Here is a 21,144-nt window from a genome sequence, read left to right as displayed (position 1 = left end):
TCATTTGGTCTAATAAAATCATGAGGAGAATGGATAAGGTGATTAGCTAAGGTTCTTTTTTCCCCCAGGGTAATAGACGGCACTGATTTAAAGTTTAAGGGAAAGATTTAAGAGGGACCTGAGGGGCAACCTTTTCACGTAGAGCATAGTGTATATATGGAATGAGCTATCAGAGGAGATGGTGGAACCTGATACCATTATAATATTTAAAAGGCACCTGAATGGGAACATGAATAGGAAGGTTTTAGTTAGATATGGGCCAAATTATGGCAAATGGGACTAGATTAATTTAGGACTTCTGGTCAGCATGGACAAGTTAGACTGAAGGGTCTGTTTCCATGCAGTATATTTCTATGGCTTTCAAGTTCTGTCATCCAGGTCTTTTATATGTACTGAGAATAGCTGGGTCCAAGCACTGATACTTACAACACCCCATAAATCACTGTCTGCCACTTGGCAAACAAACAATTTACTCCTAGATAACAGAGTGTGGAGCTGGAGGAACAGGCCAGGTAGCGTCAGAGGACCCTATTGGAAAATTTCTGAAGGTTCCCTACCTGAAATGTCAACTTTCCTGTTCCTCTGATGTTGCCTAGCTTGCTGTGTTCCTCCAGCTCCACATTTTGTGGTGTCTCATTTAAGTATGCTTTTAGTTTCATCTACCGTATTCACTATTTACATGGTTCCTACACTGGGGACACCAAATGGAGATTTGGTGACCAATTCATGGAACACCTGTAAGGGCCACCTTGAGTTTCTAGTGATCTGTCATTTGACATCTGGCTCCCACACTAACATCTCTGCACCTTGCTAGCTGCAGTGTTCCTGTGAAGCTAAACACAACCTTGAGGAACAGTGTTTCACTTTGAACTCAGCTTTCCAAACTCATTACTGGGTTCAGACTATATAATGTCTGTTCCATTTCATTTTCTTTGCTTGTTTCATTTTCTTTTCAGTCAGCATCGTATCTATTCTAGGCACTTTTTTATTTCTTTGTTTCTTTTCTTGACCCATCACCAATTTCTTTGGCAATGTAAGGCTAGTGCTTCAGTCTTTCAAACTCTTCTGTCACAAAACTTTGTTGTTTTTGTCCCGCCCAGCCCTTGCTGAAAGCTTATTACATCTTTAATTTCTCCTAGTTTGGATCAGAGTCACAGACCTGAAATGTTTATTCCACTTCTCTCCACAAATGCTCTCACAAACTGCTCGGTATTTCCACCACTTCCTGCTTTTATTTCTACTTACAAACAGACAGCTATAATTAGGCAATTCTGTAGAATAATCTACATCATTAAGCAGAAGATTGGTATGGAGTAGTGAAGGTTAAAAAAAAGCTGGGGTGTCTTTTTAAGGAGGGTTGAAGGCATGTCCTTGATGAGTAAGTGAGAAATTGGGCCAAATACCCAGAATCACAGAATTCCTTCAGCATAGAAGGAGACTATTCAGTCCACTGTATCTTTGGTCATTTTAACTAACTGCCATTTTCCAGCCTTCTCCCCTCAACCATGAAGTCTTCCTTTTCAGGCAACAGGCTAATTCTCTTTTGAAAATACTGTCATGGACCAGACCAGACCTCCTCAAAATATATTAAGAAGGTAGCCTAGACTCCAATTGTTTTTTTTATTTTAAAGGTAACTGTTGTAACTATGTTCCAGATGCAATTTGATTGGTCAAGCTACTTAACATTAAGCAAAACACAACTTATTAAAACACTACAGTCAAAACACAAAAACTTATGATAACCTAATTCTATTGGAAAACGTAACACAATAATAAATACCATAAATAAGACTAATTAACTGTTCCAATTTGTTAACATCTCATAAACACACCCTTAGCAAAAAGGCAAATTCAGAAAACAGACTATTTCACATGCAGTTCTCTAATCTATGACGAAAGAACATCAAAAGACAGTTCCGAAAATGTAGTAGCCAGGAGGGATTAACTGCCTTCCTCTACCGCTGAGACCCCAGCAACAACTGCTGAAATCTAACTAAAAATCCTGGATCTGTGAGAGCTTGATCACACCCATACATGCTGCATGATTGTTATGACTTTAAAAAAATTCCCCAAGGCTTCACAAGTTGTTTGTCTTCTCACAGACTGCTCATTACTTTTCCCCAGTCTCGTTTTAAAACACCAAAACACATCTCTTAAAGCCACAGAATGTGCCTCCATCACAGTCTCAGGCAGTGTATTCCAAATCCAAACCACTGCCTTGATAACAAAGTGTAGAGCTGGATGAACACAGCAGGCCAAACAGCATCTTAGGAGCAGAAAAGTTTTCTGCTCCTAAGATGCTGTTTGGCCGGCTGTGTTCATCCAGCTCTCCACTTTGTTATCTCAGATTCTTAAGCATCTGCAGTTCCTATTACCCACCCCCACCCCCAAACCACTGCCTTGCTTCCTTTGTCAATTACTTTAAGTCTGCACCCTTTCATTCTTGATTCTTTCACAAGTGGGTGCAGTTACTCCCTGTCTACTCTGTTCAGAGCCCTCACAACCTTGAACATGTCAGGTCTCCTTTCAGCTTCCTCCCTGACAAGGAAAACAGGCTGAACATCCCAAAGTAATTCTCAGAAAGTCATAGCACAACATTTCCTACTCCAACTCCATTGATTAAGATTAACAGTGGGATGCTGTGAACGTGGATCATTCTCCATAACTTGGGAACTCATTGTCTTCTTGAGGCACTAACAGTGAAATTCATCATTGCCTCCAATATAATTGTTTGGTTCTTCAGCTAAGTGAAAAGAAGAATATGAGAACCAGGTTACTCAAATCTGAGACTGAAGTCAGGGACTACTAGAAAGCAGTGCTCCCTGTATAAGTTGAATTTTCTGACTCCAGGTGGGTTGAGAGGTGACACACCTCTCAAACAGGTCCAACTTGGACCCATGCCACCTGGCTCAGAGTTAGGAACATTACCACTAGACTATAAGAACCATTACTTATATTTTTGAACAGAGGTCTCATATAGTAAAGTTGATCTTTTGCTGCACCTTCTCTTTAGCTGTAATACTATATTCAGCATTTTGTTCTATTACCTTGACTTAGTTATATTAGGTATAATTTGCCTGGAGAGCACACAAAACCATACTTTTCACAAAACAACAAATGCTGGAGATCACAGTGGGTCAGGGAACATCCATGCAGAGAGGGCAAGCTAACTTTTCAAGTTTAGATGAGTCTTTTTCAGATTCACTGTGTCTCGATATGCGACAGTAATAAATCAACTCAAACTATTCAGAGATGTCATGACATAACTATCGAGCAGGTAGGGCAATGAGCCCAAGCCTTAGGGTCATTACCACTGCACAAAAGAACTACTATTTAATTTTGTTTTTCTGATGTCATTACACAATTGCGGAGCAGGTGAGATTTGAACTAACCTAGGCCTTCTTGCTCAAAGATAGGGACATTACCAGTGCACCACAAAGACCCTTTCCAGGGAAGCAGAAAGCTGACAATGAACTGCAGACGGACAAAGAAAAACGGAGAAAATGGCTTCGCCGGCAGTTCCGGGCGAAGCGCATGCGCGGTTATTCCCATGGTGACTAAGACGCGCAAGCGCAGCCCTCTCCCGGACCATTCCTGTCACAGAGATAATAGGTGGTAATGGGAGCTGCAGAATCTGAGATAGCAAAGTGTGAATCTGGATGAACACAGCAGGCCAAGCAGCATCTCAGGAGCACAAAAGCTGACGTTTCGGGCCTAGACCCTTCATCAGAGAGGGGGATGGGGTGAGGGAACTGGAATAAATAGGGAGAGAGGGGGAGGCGGACCGAAGATGGAGAGTAAAGAAGATAGGTGGAGAGAGTATAGGTGGGGAGGTAGGGAGGGGATAGGTCAGTCCAGGGAAGACGGACAGGTCAAGGAGGTGGGATGAGGTTAGTAGGTAGGAGATGGAGGTGCGGCTTGGGGTGGGAGGAAGGGATGGCTGAGAGGAAGAACAGGTTAGGGAGGCAGAGACAGGCTGGGCTGGTTATGCTGCTTGGCCTGCTGTGTTCATCCTGCTCCACACTTTGTTATTACTGTCACGTATTGAGATACAGCGAATACGATGAAGAGTCATCTAGACTTGAAACGTTAGCTTGCACTCTCTCCATAGATGTTCCCTGACCCACTGTGATCTCCAGCATATGTTGTTTTCAGCGAAACGCATTGTTTTGTGTGCTATCCAGGCAAATTAAACCTTAAATAACTAAATCAAGGCAATATAACAAAATACTGAATATAGTACTAGATTTCTGAAGAAGGGTCTAGGCCCGAAACGTCAGCCTTCCTGCTCCTCTGATGCTGCTTGGCCTGCTGTGTTCATCCAGCCCCGCACCTCATTATCTTGAAACAGAACAGTTTGCGCGATACCTCCAGTGGGTGGAGTTTTCTCAGCCGCCGGGGCGGCTCCTGACGTCACCACGCTGCCGGCCCTGAGCATTGATTGGCTGGCGCGCCGACCAATGGAACAGCACCTTACTGAAGCCCGATCACGCCTCCGTCGAGGGGAGTCCAATGGGAGCGCGGCTGTTTGGGGGGGGTCGGCTAGTGGGTAGTTCTCTGTGGATGCTGGTCGCTGTGTTGACGGGTCTTGGATGGGGGGGGGGATGGGAGGGGGAGGAGGGAGCCGATCGCAAATTCTATTCAGCATCAACCTGTGAAATTTATGGCTGTGTGAAACTAAGGTTCCAGCAGTGATCACAGGGATGAGAGCGACTGGGTCAGCAGCTTGACTGAGGCCGGTAAGTTTGTGACAGAGACCGGGGCCCTGCCAGCCTCGGACGACTCTTGGGGGCAGAGCAAGCTTGGCATCAATCCCGGGCCCGGTGCCACTCTTAAACACCCCCCCACCCCGTCATTCATTGTGCCGCAGTGTTTCGAGCTTTGCCTTCCCTCTCCGCCTCAATGTACGGTGTTGGGTTGATACCCAAACCTCCCAGTTCGCTTAGTCGATTAATTTAAACACAAACCAGCTATCCATATGTTTTTAAGAATAGTTCACTCTCGGCGCGCCTGAGATCGATCTGTCAGTTCGTATCACAGTGTTTCCTCCCAATTGTCACATTCCCTTGTTCGGTGTTAAACACTGTTGTGGTCTGTTTAATTTCTCATAATAATCTAGAACGCGACCTTCTGACCTATTATGCCTCTGCTGCTTCTTTGAAACAAAATCTGCAATAAGTCCTTAAGCCTCGTCTCTTTTGTCATTACTCCTGCCAAGTTGCACTTTTCAGACATTTATCCAGTTCCCTTTTAAAAAATACCTTTGAATAGGCTTCCACCACCCATTTGAGCAGAGTTCGAATGTCACTTTTCCTTACTTCTTGTCTGATAGTGATTATGATCAAGTTGTTTTGTTCTGTTTGAAGAATGCGATGATGCAAATTTTCCTGTCATGTTAAATACAGTTGAATTTTACTTCAATAAATCCTGTATTGCATTTTTTGTTGAATTCAATAGTAAAAGCACATAAAACTGTAGTAAGGGCAAGGTTCTTTCTGATGTTTGTCTATACAGTTGCAGAAACGGGGCTACATTATCATTAGTTAAATACGTTGTTACAGAAGCAATGTGTAGTACAATCAATGTGTTTTTTTTAATATTAACTGATGTAATTCTGTATTTCATCTTCAAATTATTTATCCTCATTAAAGACGTTCCCTAATTTTTTCCTTAAGTTTTGAAACTACTAACATTGGGTAACTTGATCAATTTCTTACTTGTTATGAATGTGAGTACCAGTTAAATCCTTAATGATAAATGTTCTGTTTTTGATCTGTGAATTAGTGTGTTTCTGTTGGTTTGGATTTAAACCTATAGGAAAGAATTTGAATGTGATGGATATGTATCTGTAGCGACTTCCAGAAACTTGCTTCAAGGGTGAAATAAATAATTTTACTAAGAGCAAAGACAAAGTTGCTGGAAAAGCTCAGCAGGTCTGGCAGCATCTGTGAAGGAAAAAAAAAGTGTGAATGTTTCAGGTCCAGTGACCCTTCCTCAGAACTGGTTTCATTAAGTTATACGAACTTGTTTGATTTTTAAATTGTACATTGAAGTTTTTGTGTAGGTGGCTCAATTATTGCAGTGCATGAGATCCATTTAAACAGCTTTTCTGTGTGGAATGATGAGTAGAAACCAGCTGTAGAGCATGTAATAACTTACTGTCTTTTTTTAGCTAACATGACAAGGTGTAGAGCTGAATGAACACAGCAGGCCAAGCAGCATCAAAGGAGCAGGAAAGTTGACGTTTCGGGCCGAGACCCTTCTTCAGAAGACCCTAGACCCTTTTCTGAAGAAGGGTTTAGGCCCGAAATGCCAGCTTTCCTGCTCCTATGATGCTACTTGGCCCGCTTTGTTTGTCCAGCTGCACACCTTATTATCTCAGATTCTCCAGCATCTGCAGTTCCTACTGTCTGTCTTTTTTAGCTTACTGTTTTTACAAGGCATACACTTTCACATGAACTTGTTTGTCAAGTATTGGATGTAGATCTCTCAAGTTGATATTTTAAATAATTCTTATTGGTAAAATTAATTTTTCTGTGACACGTTAGCTGAGAAGTGTGTTGGTGTGCGAAAAGGCCCTTTTTATTGGTGTTGATTTTTACTTTTACTTTGACACTGACTCAATACATACAGCTTATACCTTGCACTGGTCACTACATTTTTGTGTGGTTGATACCTTTTAAAGACAGTTGGTAGGTAACAAGTTTTTCTGTACCTCAAGCAGAAGTTTTTCTTAAAATTTCTTTCATGTTGTGATTTCTTCTGCCTTATTAATTGTGCTAATGCAGATATTGCAGCTATATTCATCAGTAACGAATGGCACATGAATGTAGACTAAATTGCAACAAGACAAAGTCCTTCATGTTGTCTTGGTCCACACTGGCCTGCAGGGACATAGGTCCTTCCATTGATACAGTGAGCTGCTGCATTGAAATTATAGTGAACAGAAGCATACTTAATTGATGGGTTGTCACTGGTGCTGAATATTTCTGTGTACACCTCAGAGTTTTGTAATTACACATTTGTAGTCCTAGATCTTGATATTTTGTATTTTCAGAATGTTATACACAGTACTTAATTCTATTTTGTTTAACGGCACATCCAGGCAAATCAAGCTTTTTGTGATCCATGTTACTGTGGACATTAGGTAGGGGGAAGATCTTGAAATTTTAAGACTATTGATCTTAATATGCATGATGCACAAAGTTGGCATATAGGCTGCAAATTAATTTTTAAGTACTTAATAATTTATGCATTAACATGCAAAGGTTGCGAAAAAAACAGAATGATGTTCTGAAGTGGCGTCATGCTGGACTCAGTGTTAACTCTGTTTCCCTCTCCACAGCTGCTGCCAGACCTCCTGAGTTTCTCCAGTATTCTTCATGTGTTGTTTCAGATTTACAGCATCCTCAGTATTTTGCTTTTACATAAAAGTTGCATCTTTACAGGCTTGTTTCACAAATGTCTTTGAGAAATATTGTTAAGTTTAGTTAATAAAATGTGAGGCTGGATGAACACAGCAGGCCCAGCAGCATCTCAGGAGCACAAAAGCTGACATTTCGGGCCTAGGCCCTTCATCAGAGAGGGGGATGGGGTGTGGGTTCTGGAATAAATAGGGAGAGAGGGGGAGGCGGACCGAAGATGGAGAGAAAAGAAGATAGGTGGAGAGGAGAGTATAGGTGGGGAGGTAGAAGGGGGATAGGTCAGTCCAGGGAAGACGGACAGGTCAAGGAGGTGGGATGAGCTTAGTAGGTAGGAGACGGAGGTGCGGCTTGCGATGGGAGGAAGGGATGGGTGAGAGGAAGAGCAGGTTAGGGAGGCAGAGACAGGTTGGACTGGTTTTGGGATGCAGTGGGTGGAAGGGAAGAGCTGAGCTGGTTGTGTCCCTCCCTCCACTGCACCACACAACCAGCCCAGCTCTTCCCCTCCACCCACTGCATATCAAAACCAGTCCAACCTGTCTCTGCCTCCCTAACCTGCTCTTCCTCTCACCCATCCCTTTCTCCCACCCCAAGCCGCACCTCCGTCTCCTACCTACTAACCTCATCCCACCTCCTTGACCTGTCCGTCTTCCCTGGACTGACCTATCCCCTCCCCACCTATACTCTCCTCTCCACCTATCTTCTTTTCTCTCCACCTTCAGTCCGCCTCCCCCCTCTCCCTATTTATTCCAGAACCCTCACCCCATCCCCCTCTCTGATGAAGGGTCTAGGCCCGAAACGTCAGCTTTTGTGCTCCTGAGATGCTGCTGGGCCTGCTGTGTTCATCCAGCCTCACATTTTATTATCTTGGATTCTCCAGCATCTGCAGTTCCCATTATCATTATTAAGTTTAGTGCCTTGTTACATCTTGTGTAAGGTAATGCTCCTTGGAGAAATTGGAATAGTTTGCAGGGATTGTTTAAGGAATATATACTTGAAAAAACATGGGTTTTCAGGAGTAAAAATGCTGTTGTTAAGATTTTAGTAATGTTTACTTGTGAGCATGTCACGTTATTGTCAGTATTGTGAAAGGATTAATTACATTAACACAAGAAATTATACTTGTTGTTTTCCTCAAATTTAGCCATATTAAGAGACATCCATTTGTTATACAACCGAGTTGTCCTTGACCACAGCTTTGTCTGATTGATTTGATGTTTAATTTTATGTTTGAAATCCACTGAATCAATTTCTGTAAAACAGAAGTTACTGGAAAAGCTCAGCAGGTCTGGCAGCATCTGTGAAGAAAAAATCAGACTTAACATTTCGGGTCCAGTGACCCTTCTTCAGAACCAGAAGTTTTGTGTGGGTATTGAGTGAATATCTGTTTATATTTCAGTAAATTATCATAATCAGTAAAACATTTGCTAACATTATGAAGAGGTACATCTCATTGCTGTGAACATTTTAGTCTTTGATACTTACAACTTAGGAAGTAGTAACTTGTCTCATGATAAATTTAATGTTGTAAATCCACAGCTAACCATAATATGTACATTCTGAATCTGAACTCTGAACAGAAGTAGATGTGTGAAAGGATGCGTAAACATACGACACTAATTTGTGGAAATGTTACCAATTCTTAACAAGATTCCCATTTTTATAAGACTAAGATTGAAGCAAGAAAGGATCCAATGTTTCACTGTTTACAGTTAAGTGCTTTCACTCATCAGCTCGATCTTTGACAGACTGATCCATAATCCCTGTACTGTGGGGGAAATAATCACCACAGCAGCGGCTTTCTTTGAAGAACAGGTTCATTTGTTTTTCCGTACGCACAGATTTTTTTCAGGCAGACTTATTATTGTTTACTGATAAATACTAAATCGTGGTTTTTGTAGAATTCTATCCATGTTTCTATTTCTAAAATACCAGTTTCTAACCTCACTAATCAGATAGAATCTGATTTATTTAAAATATTTATTCTAAGACAGAGGCAAGGAAAAATTGGCTTGAGAGAGAGAAAGGAAGAAAAATGGCAATGGAGAAGTAAGGAAAAGTGGCTTCCCCTTTAAATATGTTCATGATATTTTACTCCACTACTCCACATGTTAATAAGCTTCACATACTAACCATTGTCTGGGGAAATAATTTTATTTTTCCAAATTCCTTTTGGATTTCTCAGTGAATGTCATTGCATTTACATTATTAAGATTTAGATGCCTTACAAGTTGAAATATCTTCATATCCCCCTTATGGTGGTTTTTAGAATGTAAAAGGGCTCGAAATCCAGAACTCGAAACGTTATCACAGTATATTGAACCAGTATATTGAACATTTAAGTTCCAAATGAGGTGGCACTGAGCAAAAAGATGAGGCAAGGCAGAGGTGCTCTAACATCTAAGTAGGTGCAAAGTAAGTGAGTACTGAGAAAGCAACCTAAGAGTCCTGAGGTACAGCCTATGCCATTGCATGAAATTGGAGTCTGTTCCTGTGTGCAAAGCAGTCTGGCAGTAGAATTGAACTGTTGGGTATTGGTGAGTTCCAAAGTGTAATACTGAAATGAGTGAGTCTGAGATGTACCCATATGGTGTGCTGAGGCTTGTGCTTATTCCAGCCTCCATTTGTGCAATTTCCAGGCAGTATCTGCCAAGTAGTGAACAAGAACAGAAGTTGCTGGAAAGCAACGTTTCAGACCCTTTCTGAGGAAGGGCCACCGAATCCAAAACGTTAACTCTGACTTCTTTTTTCTTCACAGATGTTGCCATACCTGCTGAGATTTTCCAGCAGCTTCTGTTTTTGTTCCTGATTTACAGCATCCGCAGTTCTTTTGGTTTTTATTAGCTGTTGGTGAATGCTAGCAAGACAGAAACCTGGAGAAGAAAACAGGAAATTTAGTCGCTAGGTATTCTTTCAGACTTTAATGTTGGGCATTGCCACCATCTGGTTTTTCTCCGCTGCTGGGGAGGATAGCAACCTGCACATAGATGAAGCAAAATTAGGTAACAATGATGAAACATGAATGTGTGCAAATACGTCTCTTGACACCCACAAGTGAGACCCTTATCTAGCCATGGAAACTTTGTGTGTTAAATTGCATGTTCTTGTCACCTGGCATCAAAACTCACATTTTTTACATTCTTGCCAAATTTTCCCAGCTATCTTCTCATTGCCCACATTGTTCAGGGCATAGCAGAATTCAGCCCTATATCAGTTGGACATTTTGACACAAAATGAAGTTATTCCATTGTATTTTAAGATATCCATCAGCAGGTCAGATCGCATCTGTGGAGACTAGCATTGTTAAGATTTCAAATCTGTTGAATATGCCTAGCCTTTTTGTAGTTTCTGCAATATTTTGCTTTGGTATAGTGATATCATTTCTTTGGCTCTATGCATCAGTCTTAATGTTAAGCCCTCAATGAAAGAAACCTAGAGAAGATAAATATATAATTAAATTTTTGTGCTTTCCCTCCTTCCTCTATTCAGTATTAAGCTTATCTGAGTTTAAAAGCTGTAGTTAAGAAATCAGCAACTTTTAACCATGCTCTCAAATGTAGGTACAGATACAACATATAAAGTATATTTGGACTGATACAAGAATAGGACTGGTTCAGAGGGATAGGGGCCAAACACAAGTAAGTGGGTAATAACACAGTGTGGAGCTGGAGGAACAGAGCAGACCAGGCAGCATCAGAAGAGCAGGAAAGCTGATGTTTTGGGTCAGGATTCTCCTTCAGAAAAAAAGGGCCCCAACCTGAACTGTCAGCTTTCCTGCTCCTCTGATGCTGCCTGGCTCGCTGTGTACCTCCAGTTCCATGCTGTGTTATCTCTGACTCCAGAATCAGCAGTTGTTACTATCTCACAGGCAAGCGGGACTAGTTTAGTTTGGGAAACTTGGTTGGTATGGATGGGTTCGACCGAGGAGTCATACAGCACAGATACAGACCCCATGACTATGATTTTCCAACAATTTCTGTTTTCCTTTTCATGAATGGTGGGTGGATGTTGTGTTTGTTGGGGCCTGTTTAGTTGTATAGTTAGACATTAATGGGGAAAAAGATAATGTGCTTAACATTTCCACAAATATCCGGATAAGCTATACGTGCAAAGTCTCTTAATTTGCCTCAAAATCAACAGACTTTTTCAGAAGGCATTGGGGAGCAGGGAAGTTGCCTGTAGGAGGTGCAACTTTTTGAGCATTTCTAGCAGAGCCAGTGTAGTGAGCCTTGCATGGGGTTCTGATGCACAACTGTGGTCATTCTCTAGTCTCCAGCTATAAGATCTGGGCCAACCTCATTGGATATTGCTTGTTAATTCATGAGAATTGAGAAACTTTATTTGTTAAGTCATTTCCCCTTATATTTTATCATTCACTGATCCAGAGCAGATAAAAGCTCTGCTCCCACAATTTTTCTATTCTTAAATGGTCTCCTCATTACTATGTTAATTTAAGTGTAACATAGCTTCATTCCATGGCATCATTTTCATTATTTTTGGGACTGTATCCCCAAAAGCCTGAAGTGAGGAATTTTAATTTTCTGGCTAGAGCAAAAGGGCTCAATTGTAAAACCAAGCAACTTTTAGAATGTATTCAGGACATTATTTCAAGAAGTGTGTTTTAGAACTAACCATGGAAAAGACCTCCATGGGCTTAGTGATGAGCAATGAACCAGAATTCATTAGCAATCTAATAATTGACTATAACATGATTGAATTTGTTGTTAGGTTTGAGAGGGATAAGAAATGGTCATGAACTGTGAGGAAACTTCAAATGGATAAGAGGTGAATTAATTGCATTAATCTGGGATGAACTGTTAAGGATGAAACAAGAGACAAGCAGTGACAAGTATCTTTGGAATTCTCAACTCCAGAGGCCAGTGGATGCTCAGCTGTTAAGTGTATTCAAGAATAAGGTCAATAGGTTTTTTTAATCTGAGGGAATAAAGTGATATGTCGATTTGGCAGGAAGGTGGAATTGAAATCAGATCAGCAATGTTGGAAGAAGCTTTAGAGATGAAGGGCTGAATGGCCTCCTCTTGTTTTTTCATGTTGTTCTTATACCAAATACTGCCTTGAATGCATGAAACAAAATCTATGCATGCACAAAGGAAACAAATGGTTTTACTCGTGTAGTTAATTAACCATGGTGAGCAAATTCAGCAAGGACTCAAGCGAAATGCCTAACAAATGTGGAAATCTAGCAGATGTGGAGAGTTATAAAAAGCACCTAAGGAAGGGAAACAAAAGTAATTTGATGCAAAAAGAAAATATGAAAAGAATTTTTGGGAAAATAGCAAAATGCGTTATGAATATGTTGAGAAGTGTGTTAATGAGATAAATGGGTCCATTGGAGACAGAAATAGGCAAAGCTACAATGGATAGTAAAGAAATGACATTCTGACAAAATGGGAATTTCATGTGTGTTTACAGTGAAGGAAGGCAGAACAATACTAATGCTACAAGGAAATGTAAAAATAAGTCAAGGGGAGGAACTGAGTGGAATTACATGTGCTTCAAACCTGTAATGGAGAAAATAATGGAGCATAAGAAAAGAGGATTGATCTAACTGCTGCAAGGTGAGAGAAGTGCAGATTCATTAGTCATAATTTTTCACAACTCTTCAGATTCAGAAATTGTGCTTGTTTTGTTCCCTGACAACTCGAGAGGGAGAAACCAAGTTGCTAGAGACCTGTCCATTTAATATCAGCGTGAGAAAGTTACTCAATGCATGGGAAGACAGGAAGCTCAGAGGAACAGGGAAATCTCAGGGTGCTGGTCCATAGATCCCTGAAGGTTGCAGGACAGGTTAGTAGGGTGCTTCACAAAAATCCCCACAGTGCATATAGAGTCTGTACCAACCTTCTGAAGGGCATCCCAACCAGAATCACCCCATAACCCTTTATCTTGGCTAACTCATGACCCTGCACTTTCCTAGACATGATGGGACAGTTTTACCATGTCCAATCCACCTAACCTGCACATTTTTGGATTTTAGGAGGAAACTGGAGGAAACCCATGCAGACACAGGGAGAACATGAAAACTCCACACAGGCAATCACTGAAGGCTGGAATCGAACCCAGATCTCTGGTGCTATGAGGCAGTAGTGCTAACCACTGTACCACTGTGTTGACCACTTGTCCTTGTAAGTCAAGGCATAGTTTAAAAGAGCAAGGCGATCATGTTGGAGCAGTGCAAAACTTTGGTTAGGTCACAGTTGGTCAGCAGTTCGGGTCACCACACTGTTGGAGGGATGTGATTGCACTAGAGAAAGTGCAAAGGAGATTTATCAGGATGTTGCCTGATATGGAGGACTTCAGCTATGAAGAGAGGCTGATCTATTCAGGTTTTTCTTTTGGAGCAGAGGTGAGTAGAGATATGAGATTGAGGGGAAAGAACTGGTTGAATAGAATTTAGCTCTTCACCTTTGTTGAAGGGTAATAACAAGACAGTGTAATCTTAAAGTGAAAGGGAGGAGTAGAACATAGAACATAGAACAGTACAGCACAGAACAGGCTCTTCAGCCCACAATGTTGTGCCGACCATTGATCCTCATGTATGCACCCTCAAATTTCTGTGACCATATACATGTCCAGCAGTCTCTTAAATGACCTTGCTTCCACAATTGCTGCTGGCAACGCATTCCATGCTCTCACAACTCTCTGCGTAAAGAACCTGCCTCTGACATCCCCTCTATACTTTCCACCAACCAGCTTAAAACTATGACCCCTCGTGCTAGCCATTTCTTCCCTGGGAAATAGTCTCTGGCTATCAACTCTATCTATGCCTCTCATTATCTTGTATACCTCAATTAGGTCCCCTCTCCTCCTCCTTTTCTCCAATGAAAAGAGACCGAGCTCAGTCAACCTCTCTTCATAAGATAAGCCCTCCAGTCCAGGCAGCATCCTGGTAAACCTCCTCTGAACCCTCTCCAAAGCATCCACATCTTTCCTATAATAGGGCACCCAGAACTGGACGCAGTATTCCAAGTGCGGTCTTATAGTCTTATAACCAAAGTCTTATAGAGCTGCAACAAGATCTCACGACTCTTAAACTCAATCCCCCTGTTAATGAAAGCCAAAACACCATATGCTTTCTTAACAACCCTGTCCACTTGGGTGGCCATTTTAAGGGATCTATGTATCTGCACACCAAGATCCCTCTGTTCCTCCACACTGCCAAGAATCCTATCCTTAATCCTGTACTCAGCTTTCAAATTCGACCTTCCAAAATGCATCACCTCGCATTTATCCAGGTTGAACTCCATCTGCCACCTCTCAGCCCATCTCTGCATCCTGTCAATGTCCCGCTGCAGCCTACAACAGCCCTCTACACTGTCAACGACAACTCCGACCTTTGTGTCGTCTGCAAACTTGCTGACTCATCCTTCAATCCCCTCATCCAAGTCATTAATAAAAATTACAAACAGTAGAGGCCCAAGGACAGAGCCCTGTGGAACCCCACTCACCACTGACTTGCAGGCAGAATATTTTCCTTCTACTACCACTCGCTGCCTTCTGTTGGCCAGCCAATTCTGTATCCAAGCAGCTAAGTTCCCCTGTATCCCATTCCTCCTGACCTTCTGAATGAGCCTACCATGGGGAACCTTATCAAATGCCTTACTGAAGTCCATATACACCACATCCACAGCTCGACCCTCATCAACTTTTCTAGTCACATCCTCAAAAAACTCGATAAGGTTTGTAAGGCATGACCTACCCCTCACAAAGCCGTGTTGACTGTATTTGATCAAGCCATGCTCTTCCAGATGGTCATAAATCTTATCCCTCAGAATCCTTTCTAACACCTTGCAGACGACAGACGTGAGACTTACTGGTCTATAATTGCCGGGGATTTCCCTATTTCCTTTCTTGAAGAGAGGAATTACATTTGCCTCTCTCCAGTCCTCAGGTATGACTCCAGTGGAGAGCGAGGATGCAAAGATCTTCGCAAGTGGCGAAGCAATTGCATTTCTCGCTTCCCAAAGCAGCCGAGGACAAATCTGGTCCGGGCCTGGCGACTTGTCAATCTTAATGTTTGACAAAATTTTCAGCACATCAGCTTCCTCTATCTCTATCCATTCCAGCATGCACACCTGCTCTTCAAAGGTTTCATTCACTACAAAGTTCGTTTCTTTTGTAAAGACAGAAGCAAAAAACTCATTTAGGGCTTCCCCTACCTCCTCAGGCTCCACACACAAGTTCCCTATGCTATCGCCGATCGGCCCTACTCTTTCTTTGATCATTCTCTTATTCCTCACGTAAGTGTAAAATGCCTTTGTGTTTTCCCGGATTCCTTCTGCCAAGCCCTTCTCGTGCCCCCTCCTGCCTCTCCTCAGACCATTTTTGAGCTCCTTCCTTGCCTGCATGTAATCCTCTCTAGCTGAACTTGACCCTAGCTTCCTCCTCCTTATGTAAGCTACCTTCTTCCTTTGCACAAGAAGCTCCACTGCTCTCGTCATCCAAGGTTCCTTTATCTTACCCCTTCTTGCCTGTCTCAGAGGGACATATTTACTCATCACTCGCAACAACTGTTCCTTAAACAGTCTCCACATGTCTATAGCGCCGTTACCATGGAACAACTGCTCCCAGTCCATGCTTCCTAACTCATGTCTAATCGCATCATAGTTTCCTCTTCCCCAATTAAATATCCTCCCATTTTGCCTAATCCTCTCCTTCTCCATAGCTATGTAGAATGTGAGGCAGTTATGGTCACTATCACCAAAATGCTCTCCCACCACAAGATCTGATACCGGCCCCGGCTCGTTTCCGAGCACCAAGTCTAGAATGGCCTCTCCCCTCGTCGGCCTGTCAACGTACTGCGTTAGGAAACCCTCCTGAACACACCTTACAAAAACAGCTCCATTCAAATCTTCTGCTCGAAGGAGGTTCCAATCAATATTAGGAAAGTTAAAGTCACCCATTACAACAACCCTCCTGCGTCCACACTTTTCCAAAATCTGTCGACCTATGCTTTCTTCAATCTCCCTGCCGCTATTGGGGGGCCTGTAGTAAACCCCTAACGAGGTGACTACTCCCTTGCTGTTCCTAATTTCCACCCATACTGACTCAGTAGGCAGATCTTCCTCGACAATGGAAGCTTCTGTAGCTGTGATACCCTCGCTGATTAGTAGGGGAGTTTAGAGGGGATTTGAGGAAAACACTTTTTTCACCTAGTGGGAGTCTGAATGCAGTGTCTGGGTAGATAGTTGAGGTGGGAAACCTCACAACATTTTTAAAAAGTATTCAGATGAGCTCTTGAAGTGTCAAAACATTCAACGCTATAAGCCTACTGTGGGTAAGTGGATCTTGTAGGCAGTAGTATATTTTGGCAGTACGGACGTGATGGGCCAAAGGACCTCTTCCATTCTCTATGATTCTATGAATATATCATCAGGCATGGAGTGGTAGGTTATACGGACAAATGTCAATGCGGTGTCAAAGTGATTTCATGAAGGTTAGGTTAATCTAGATAGGGCGGAGAGTGATGTTGGATGACACTTTAAAAATATCTTTGTTTTGCTTTTTAAAACTGGATCTGAAAACTCAAGTTAATTGACTGTATCGATCAACTGGAAGTATATCAGTTTAGTTTTGCCTCTCCTTTCCTCCCTATCTCATTCTCTTCCTCAAACACTTTCCTTCCTCACCATCCCTGGAATAACATTCAGAACTCTGTATGTTGTGCCACGGAGCGAGACAAGATCATAAGAATAGATTGTGAAAACTGTGGACTTTAAAGAGAACCTCTTCTATTTATTGGTCAGAAATTAGTGTTAACCTAAGATTAGATTTAAGGTGAATTGGTTTAATGATCAACCTTAGCATTGAAATAGCCCATTCCACTTGCTTTAATAAGAGATGGTGAGGAAATAATAGGTGTTTGAAACTTTGACTCACCTGACAGAATTTGTAGGCCAAAAGTGAAAGTGGCAGATGAGCCACTTCCAGAGGTCTGCGTTAATTTCAACAGTGTGGAGCTGGGGGAACACAGCCGGTCAGGCAGCTTCAGAGGGTAGGAAAGTCTACATTTTGGGTTGGGATCTTCTTCAGCCTACTCCACTGATGCTGCCTGATATGCTGTGCTTCCCCAGCTCCACACTGTATTGACTCTGACACCAGCATCTGCAGTTCTTGGTACCTTCTGCCTGCGTTAATTTATTTTGATCGATTCAGTACTCTGATTATTATTCAAAAAAGGATTAATTGAAAATTCTGAACAATGATTTGCTGTCTGGTTTGAATGCATTTTTCAGCTCCTTCCATGTTTATGGCTCAAGCAGGCAGTTGAACCTTTTGAACATTATGCTTTCATTATATTTTTTCAGATCAGTAGTTAGGGTCATATGCCCAAATAAAGAGACCAAACTAAATTTTAACAAGAACTGGTGAATGCTTTTCACAGTGCCTGCCAATAAATCATATAAAAGCAAAACACTGCTGACGCTGGAAGTCTGAAACAAACTCAGAGAATGCTGGAGAAATACAGCAGGTCTGGCAGCATCTGTGGAGAGAGAAAGAGTTAACGTTTTGAGTCTGGTATGATGTTCTCAGAACTGACTCTTTTCATAGACTTGCTGTGTTCCTCCAGCATTCTCTTTTGCTTTTGAACTAAATCGGCTAAATTGGTTTCAAATCTATGCATTCTGTAACTTGTGTAAGATATGTACTTCCTGTTAGGAATTTATTGTCATCTGTTATTATAGTTTTGTTTTATTGTTCTTGAGATATGGTAACATTGGCAAGACTGCATTTGTTGCCCAGTCTTGTTTCACTGGTAAGATGGTAATTGACTGACATTTTAGCCACTATGGTCCAGGTGGTGATGGGTGACCTCCAAGTAGCATTAGTTAAGTAATGCAGTTGTCAAATAAAGAATCATGTCATCATTGTGATTTTTATCTGTATGTGGTGATCCTTTTCTTCTTTTATTTGTGTCTTTTCTTTAAAGACTATACATACTGAGGTGAGAAGCATCGTGGGCAACAATGTTATTTATAGAAAAGAAATTTCAAAACTTATTTTGACAACTGGAATGCTCTCCATGCATAATTTTCAGCATAACTGTTTTCCCCCAGAGTAAGATTTCATAGTCTAGTGGTGCTTACATGTCAGAAGAAGCGTTAGAGCCATGTTAATGAACAAAGATCCAGGTTCAGTCTTCCATCTTCCCATTTGTAGAAGACAAAAACAAGAGGGCACAGTTATGATGTCATTTCTAAAAGAACCAGTTGTGTTGTGAGACAAAACATTTGCATAGCAAGTATTTAGGGTCCACAACGAACCACTTGGAAGTGTAGTGGAGACAGGTTCAACGAAGACATTCAACAGGACATTAGGTGATTGTTTCTATTCAAACAATATGTAGTGTTATGCGGAAAAAGGCAGGAGAATGGCACCAACTCTTAATGTTCATTTGGAGAGCTGGTGCAGATGAATGGACTGAGTGGCCTCCTTTTTCACTGTGGTAATATTAGTGTTCTGAAATATCAGTAACAATGACTATGTAAGTGTGGGATTGTTGTAAAATCCCATTTCGCTCACTCATGTCCTCTAGCAAAGAAAACATTATGCCCTTGCCTGGTCTGATTTAATCCCACAGTCTGACTCGCAACCGCAGTCTGAAAATGTCTAGCGAACCATTCGGCTAACGGCAGTTGGGGTTGAGCAATAAATGCTGGCCTTGCCACTGACTGCTATAGCATGTGAATAATTTTTTAAATGTTAAGTGATGATCTGGAACTGCAGGCCTAAGAGTTAACCTTTTACAGAGCCTGTATTTGGAGTTCATGCAGCTGGGTGCATCATGAAGTTCTGTTCCTTAATGTGCTTCTTATGTCTGTGTTTTTGGTTATCAAACAGCCTGCTCTGTGGCTCACCAATTGGCATCATCCTGAAACGCTGAACGAATAAATCCAGATGAATTATCAAATCTAGGACACATGCTTATCTCTATGTGGTCTACAACCATTGAGGAAATGGAAGTGGAGTTGAGAAAAGATCACCTGGAAGACTGGGAGGATGATTTCACAGTTTGGATATCTTTCAAGGGGAGCATGAAGGATGCTGATTTTGTGAATAAGCTAAACGCGATCATTGCTAATATGTCATGCCTTCTGGAGATGGGTAAGAATTCTATTCAAAGGATTAATGTTTTTCAAATTGTGCATTCAGAATTAACTGCATAGAAAGCACATATATTTTGAATGTTATTCCTTCCTACCATTTTGAACTTGTTTTTCGTTACTGTTATGGACGAGACCAAACCCTGCCTCAACATTTTTTACAATAGCCTAGCTCCTACCATTTTTTTTAAAGGGTAAGTGTAAGGCGTTGCATTCCAGATGCAACGCAATTGGTCAAATAACTCTATTTTAAGCAAAACATACTTCGTATTTTAACTGTAGTGTAAAAATAGACAAAATGAAAAGAAAACAATTGGCTTAACTGTAACTATTAAAATGCATAAGAAAATAATATGTGTTAACGACTACTAAATGATTGTTCCAATATAGTAACATCCCATAAACATACTCTTGGGAATAGACAAATTCAGTAAAATAGATTGTCTTACATGCAATTCTAGCAGTAGGAAGAGAAGCCCAGCTTTTAGCTCTAACAAAGACGAATGACAGTTTCCACATCAAGCTTTTAATACCCCAGCAACCGCAGAAAGCTAAACCTAAATGTCCTGGTTCTGGGAGCTTGACCCCACTCATGCTGCTTCTTTTGTTCCAACTTTTTTCAAAAAAAAAACAAGGCCTCACAAGCTGTTTACTCAATTAGCTTAAAACAGAAAGGACAAAATACACTTCTAAGCCATAGTATTGTCAAATTTACTATTGAACTTTAGAGTTGTTAATTATAATTCTAGTCATTTTTATTTCATTTTGTTCTAATTAGTGTTCCCCTATTCTGATGTGCATTCTTTCATTTGCTGGTCAGAAGATACTAGTGTAAAAGATGTTTGATCTAGCCTGTCCTGCATTGAAGTAAATTTGGTAGTAGTCAGTCTATTGAAGGTTCAAAAGTTGGATTGAAAAGTCCACGTGGACACATTACGTTCAGACTGAGTTGTGATTTGCTAGCTTTGAATACCAAAAACTCTTTCTGAGATGCCACCTAAAACAACCACTTTTCCATTTTTCAAGTCCCTGTATTAAACAATTAACCTCTAACCAGAGGCTCTCTAATTAACAATGTGTCCTTTTAAAACCATTGACCAATCTCCACCTCAGTGAAATGACATTAAGTTAAACCATGATATTTGCGAATGTTTCTTTTCATATTTTGAACAATCCTTTGGGAAGCAAATACCAAATATCAAATACTTACTAACATTTTGACCAGATTCGGAGAAGCTGAGGCCAGAGAAAGTGGAACCATGGAACAGCGTCCGTGTAACGTTTAATATTCCCCGTGAAGCTGCAGAGCGATTACGACTGATGGCTCAGAATAATAATCAGCAGCTCCGAGATTTGGGCATTCTTTCTGTTCAGATTGAAGGTATTCCATCTATTTCCACCGTGTAATTAATATATTATTGGATAGGTGGACTTTCTAGCTTGGATGTGCACAATTTCATCTAGGTACTGCAAATGACACGAGGTGCAGCAGCTAATGTACTGCACAAAATCTGTTGGTATATTCAGTTTCTACAGTGTTAGCGATGATATTCAATTATCAAAAATTTTTGCTTTTGGATGGAAATTAAGACAAGCAA

At 41.2% G+C, this 21,144-nt stretch overlaps 1 protein-coding gene across 5 annotated transcripts in view; it reads left to right on the top strand.

Moving 5' to 3' along the window:
- The first annotated feature begins 4,618 nt into the window (after positions 1-4,618).
- ncoa6 (nuclear receptor coactivator 6) overlaps positions 4,619-21,144 on the top strand; it is a 57,823-nt gene continuing 41,297 nt past the window's right edge. For 3 of the 5 annotated variants that reach the window (XM_048550063.2, XM_048550064.2, XM_048550059.2), the window contains exons 1-3: positions 4,619-4,739; positions 19,284-19,547; positions 20,772-20,927. In XM_048550063.2, the coding sequence (XP_048406020.1) occupies positions 19,364-19,547; positions 20,772-20,927 (340 nt within the window). In that variant the 5' untranslated portion in view covers positions 4,619-4,739; positions 19,284-19,363. Of the gene's footprint in view, positions 4,740-12,854; positions 13,001-13,419; positions 13,568-19,283; positions 19,548-20,771; positions 20,928-21,144 lie in introns of all 5 variants that reach the window. The other 2 variants (XM_048550060.2, XM_048550061.2) reach the window with 2 other exon arrangements.

The sequence above is a fragment of the Stegostoma tigrinum genome, chromosome 19 (assembly GCF_030684315.1).
Source record: "Stegostoma tigrinum isolate sSteTig4 chromosome 19, sSteTig4.hap1, whole genome shotgun sequence".
Classification (NCBI taxonomy): domain Eukaryota; kingdom Metazoa; phylum Chordata; class Chondrichthyes; order Orectolobiformes; family Stegostomatidae; genus Stegostoma; species Stegostoma tigrinum.
This window is presented reverse-complemented; position numbering and strand designations above follow the sequence as displayed.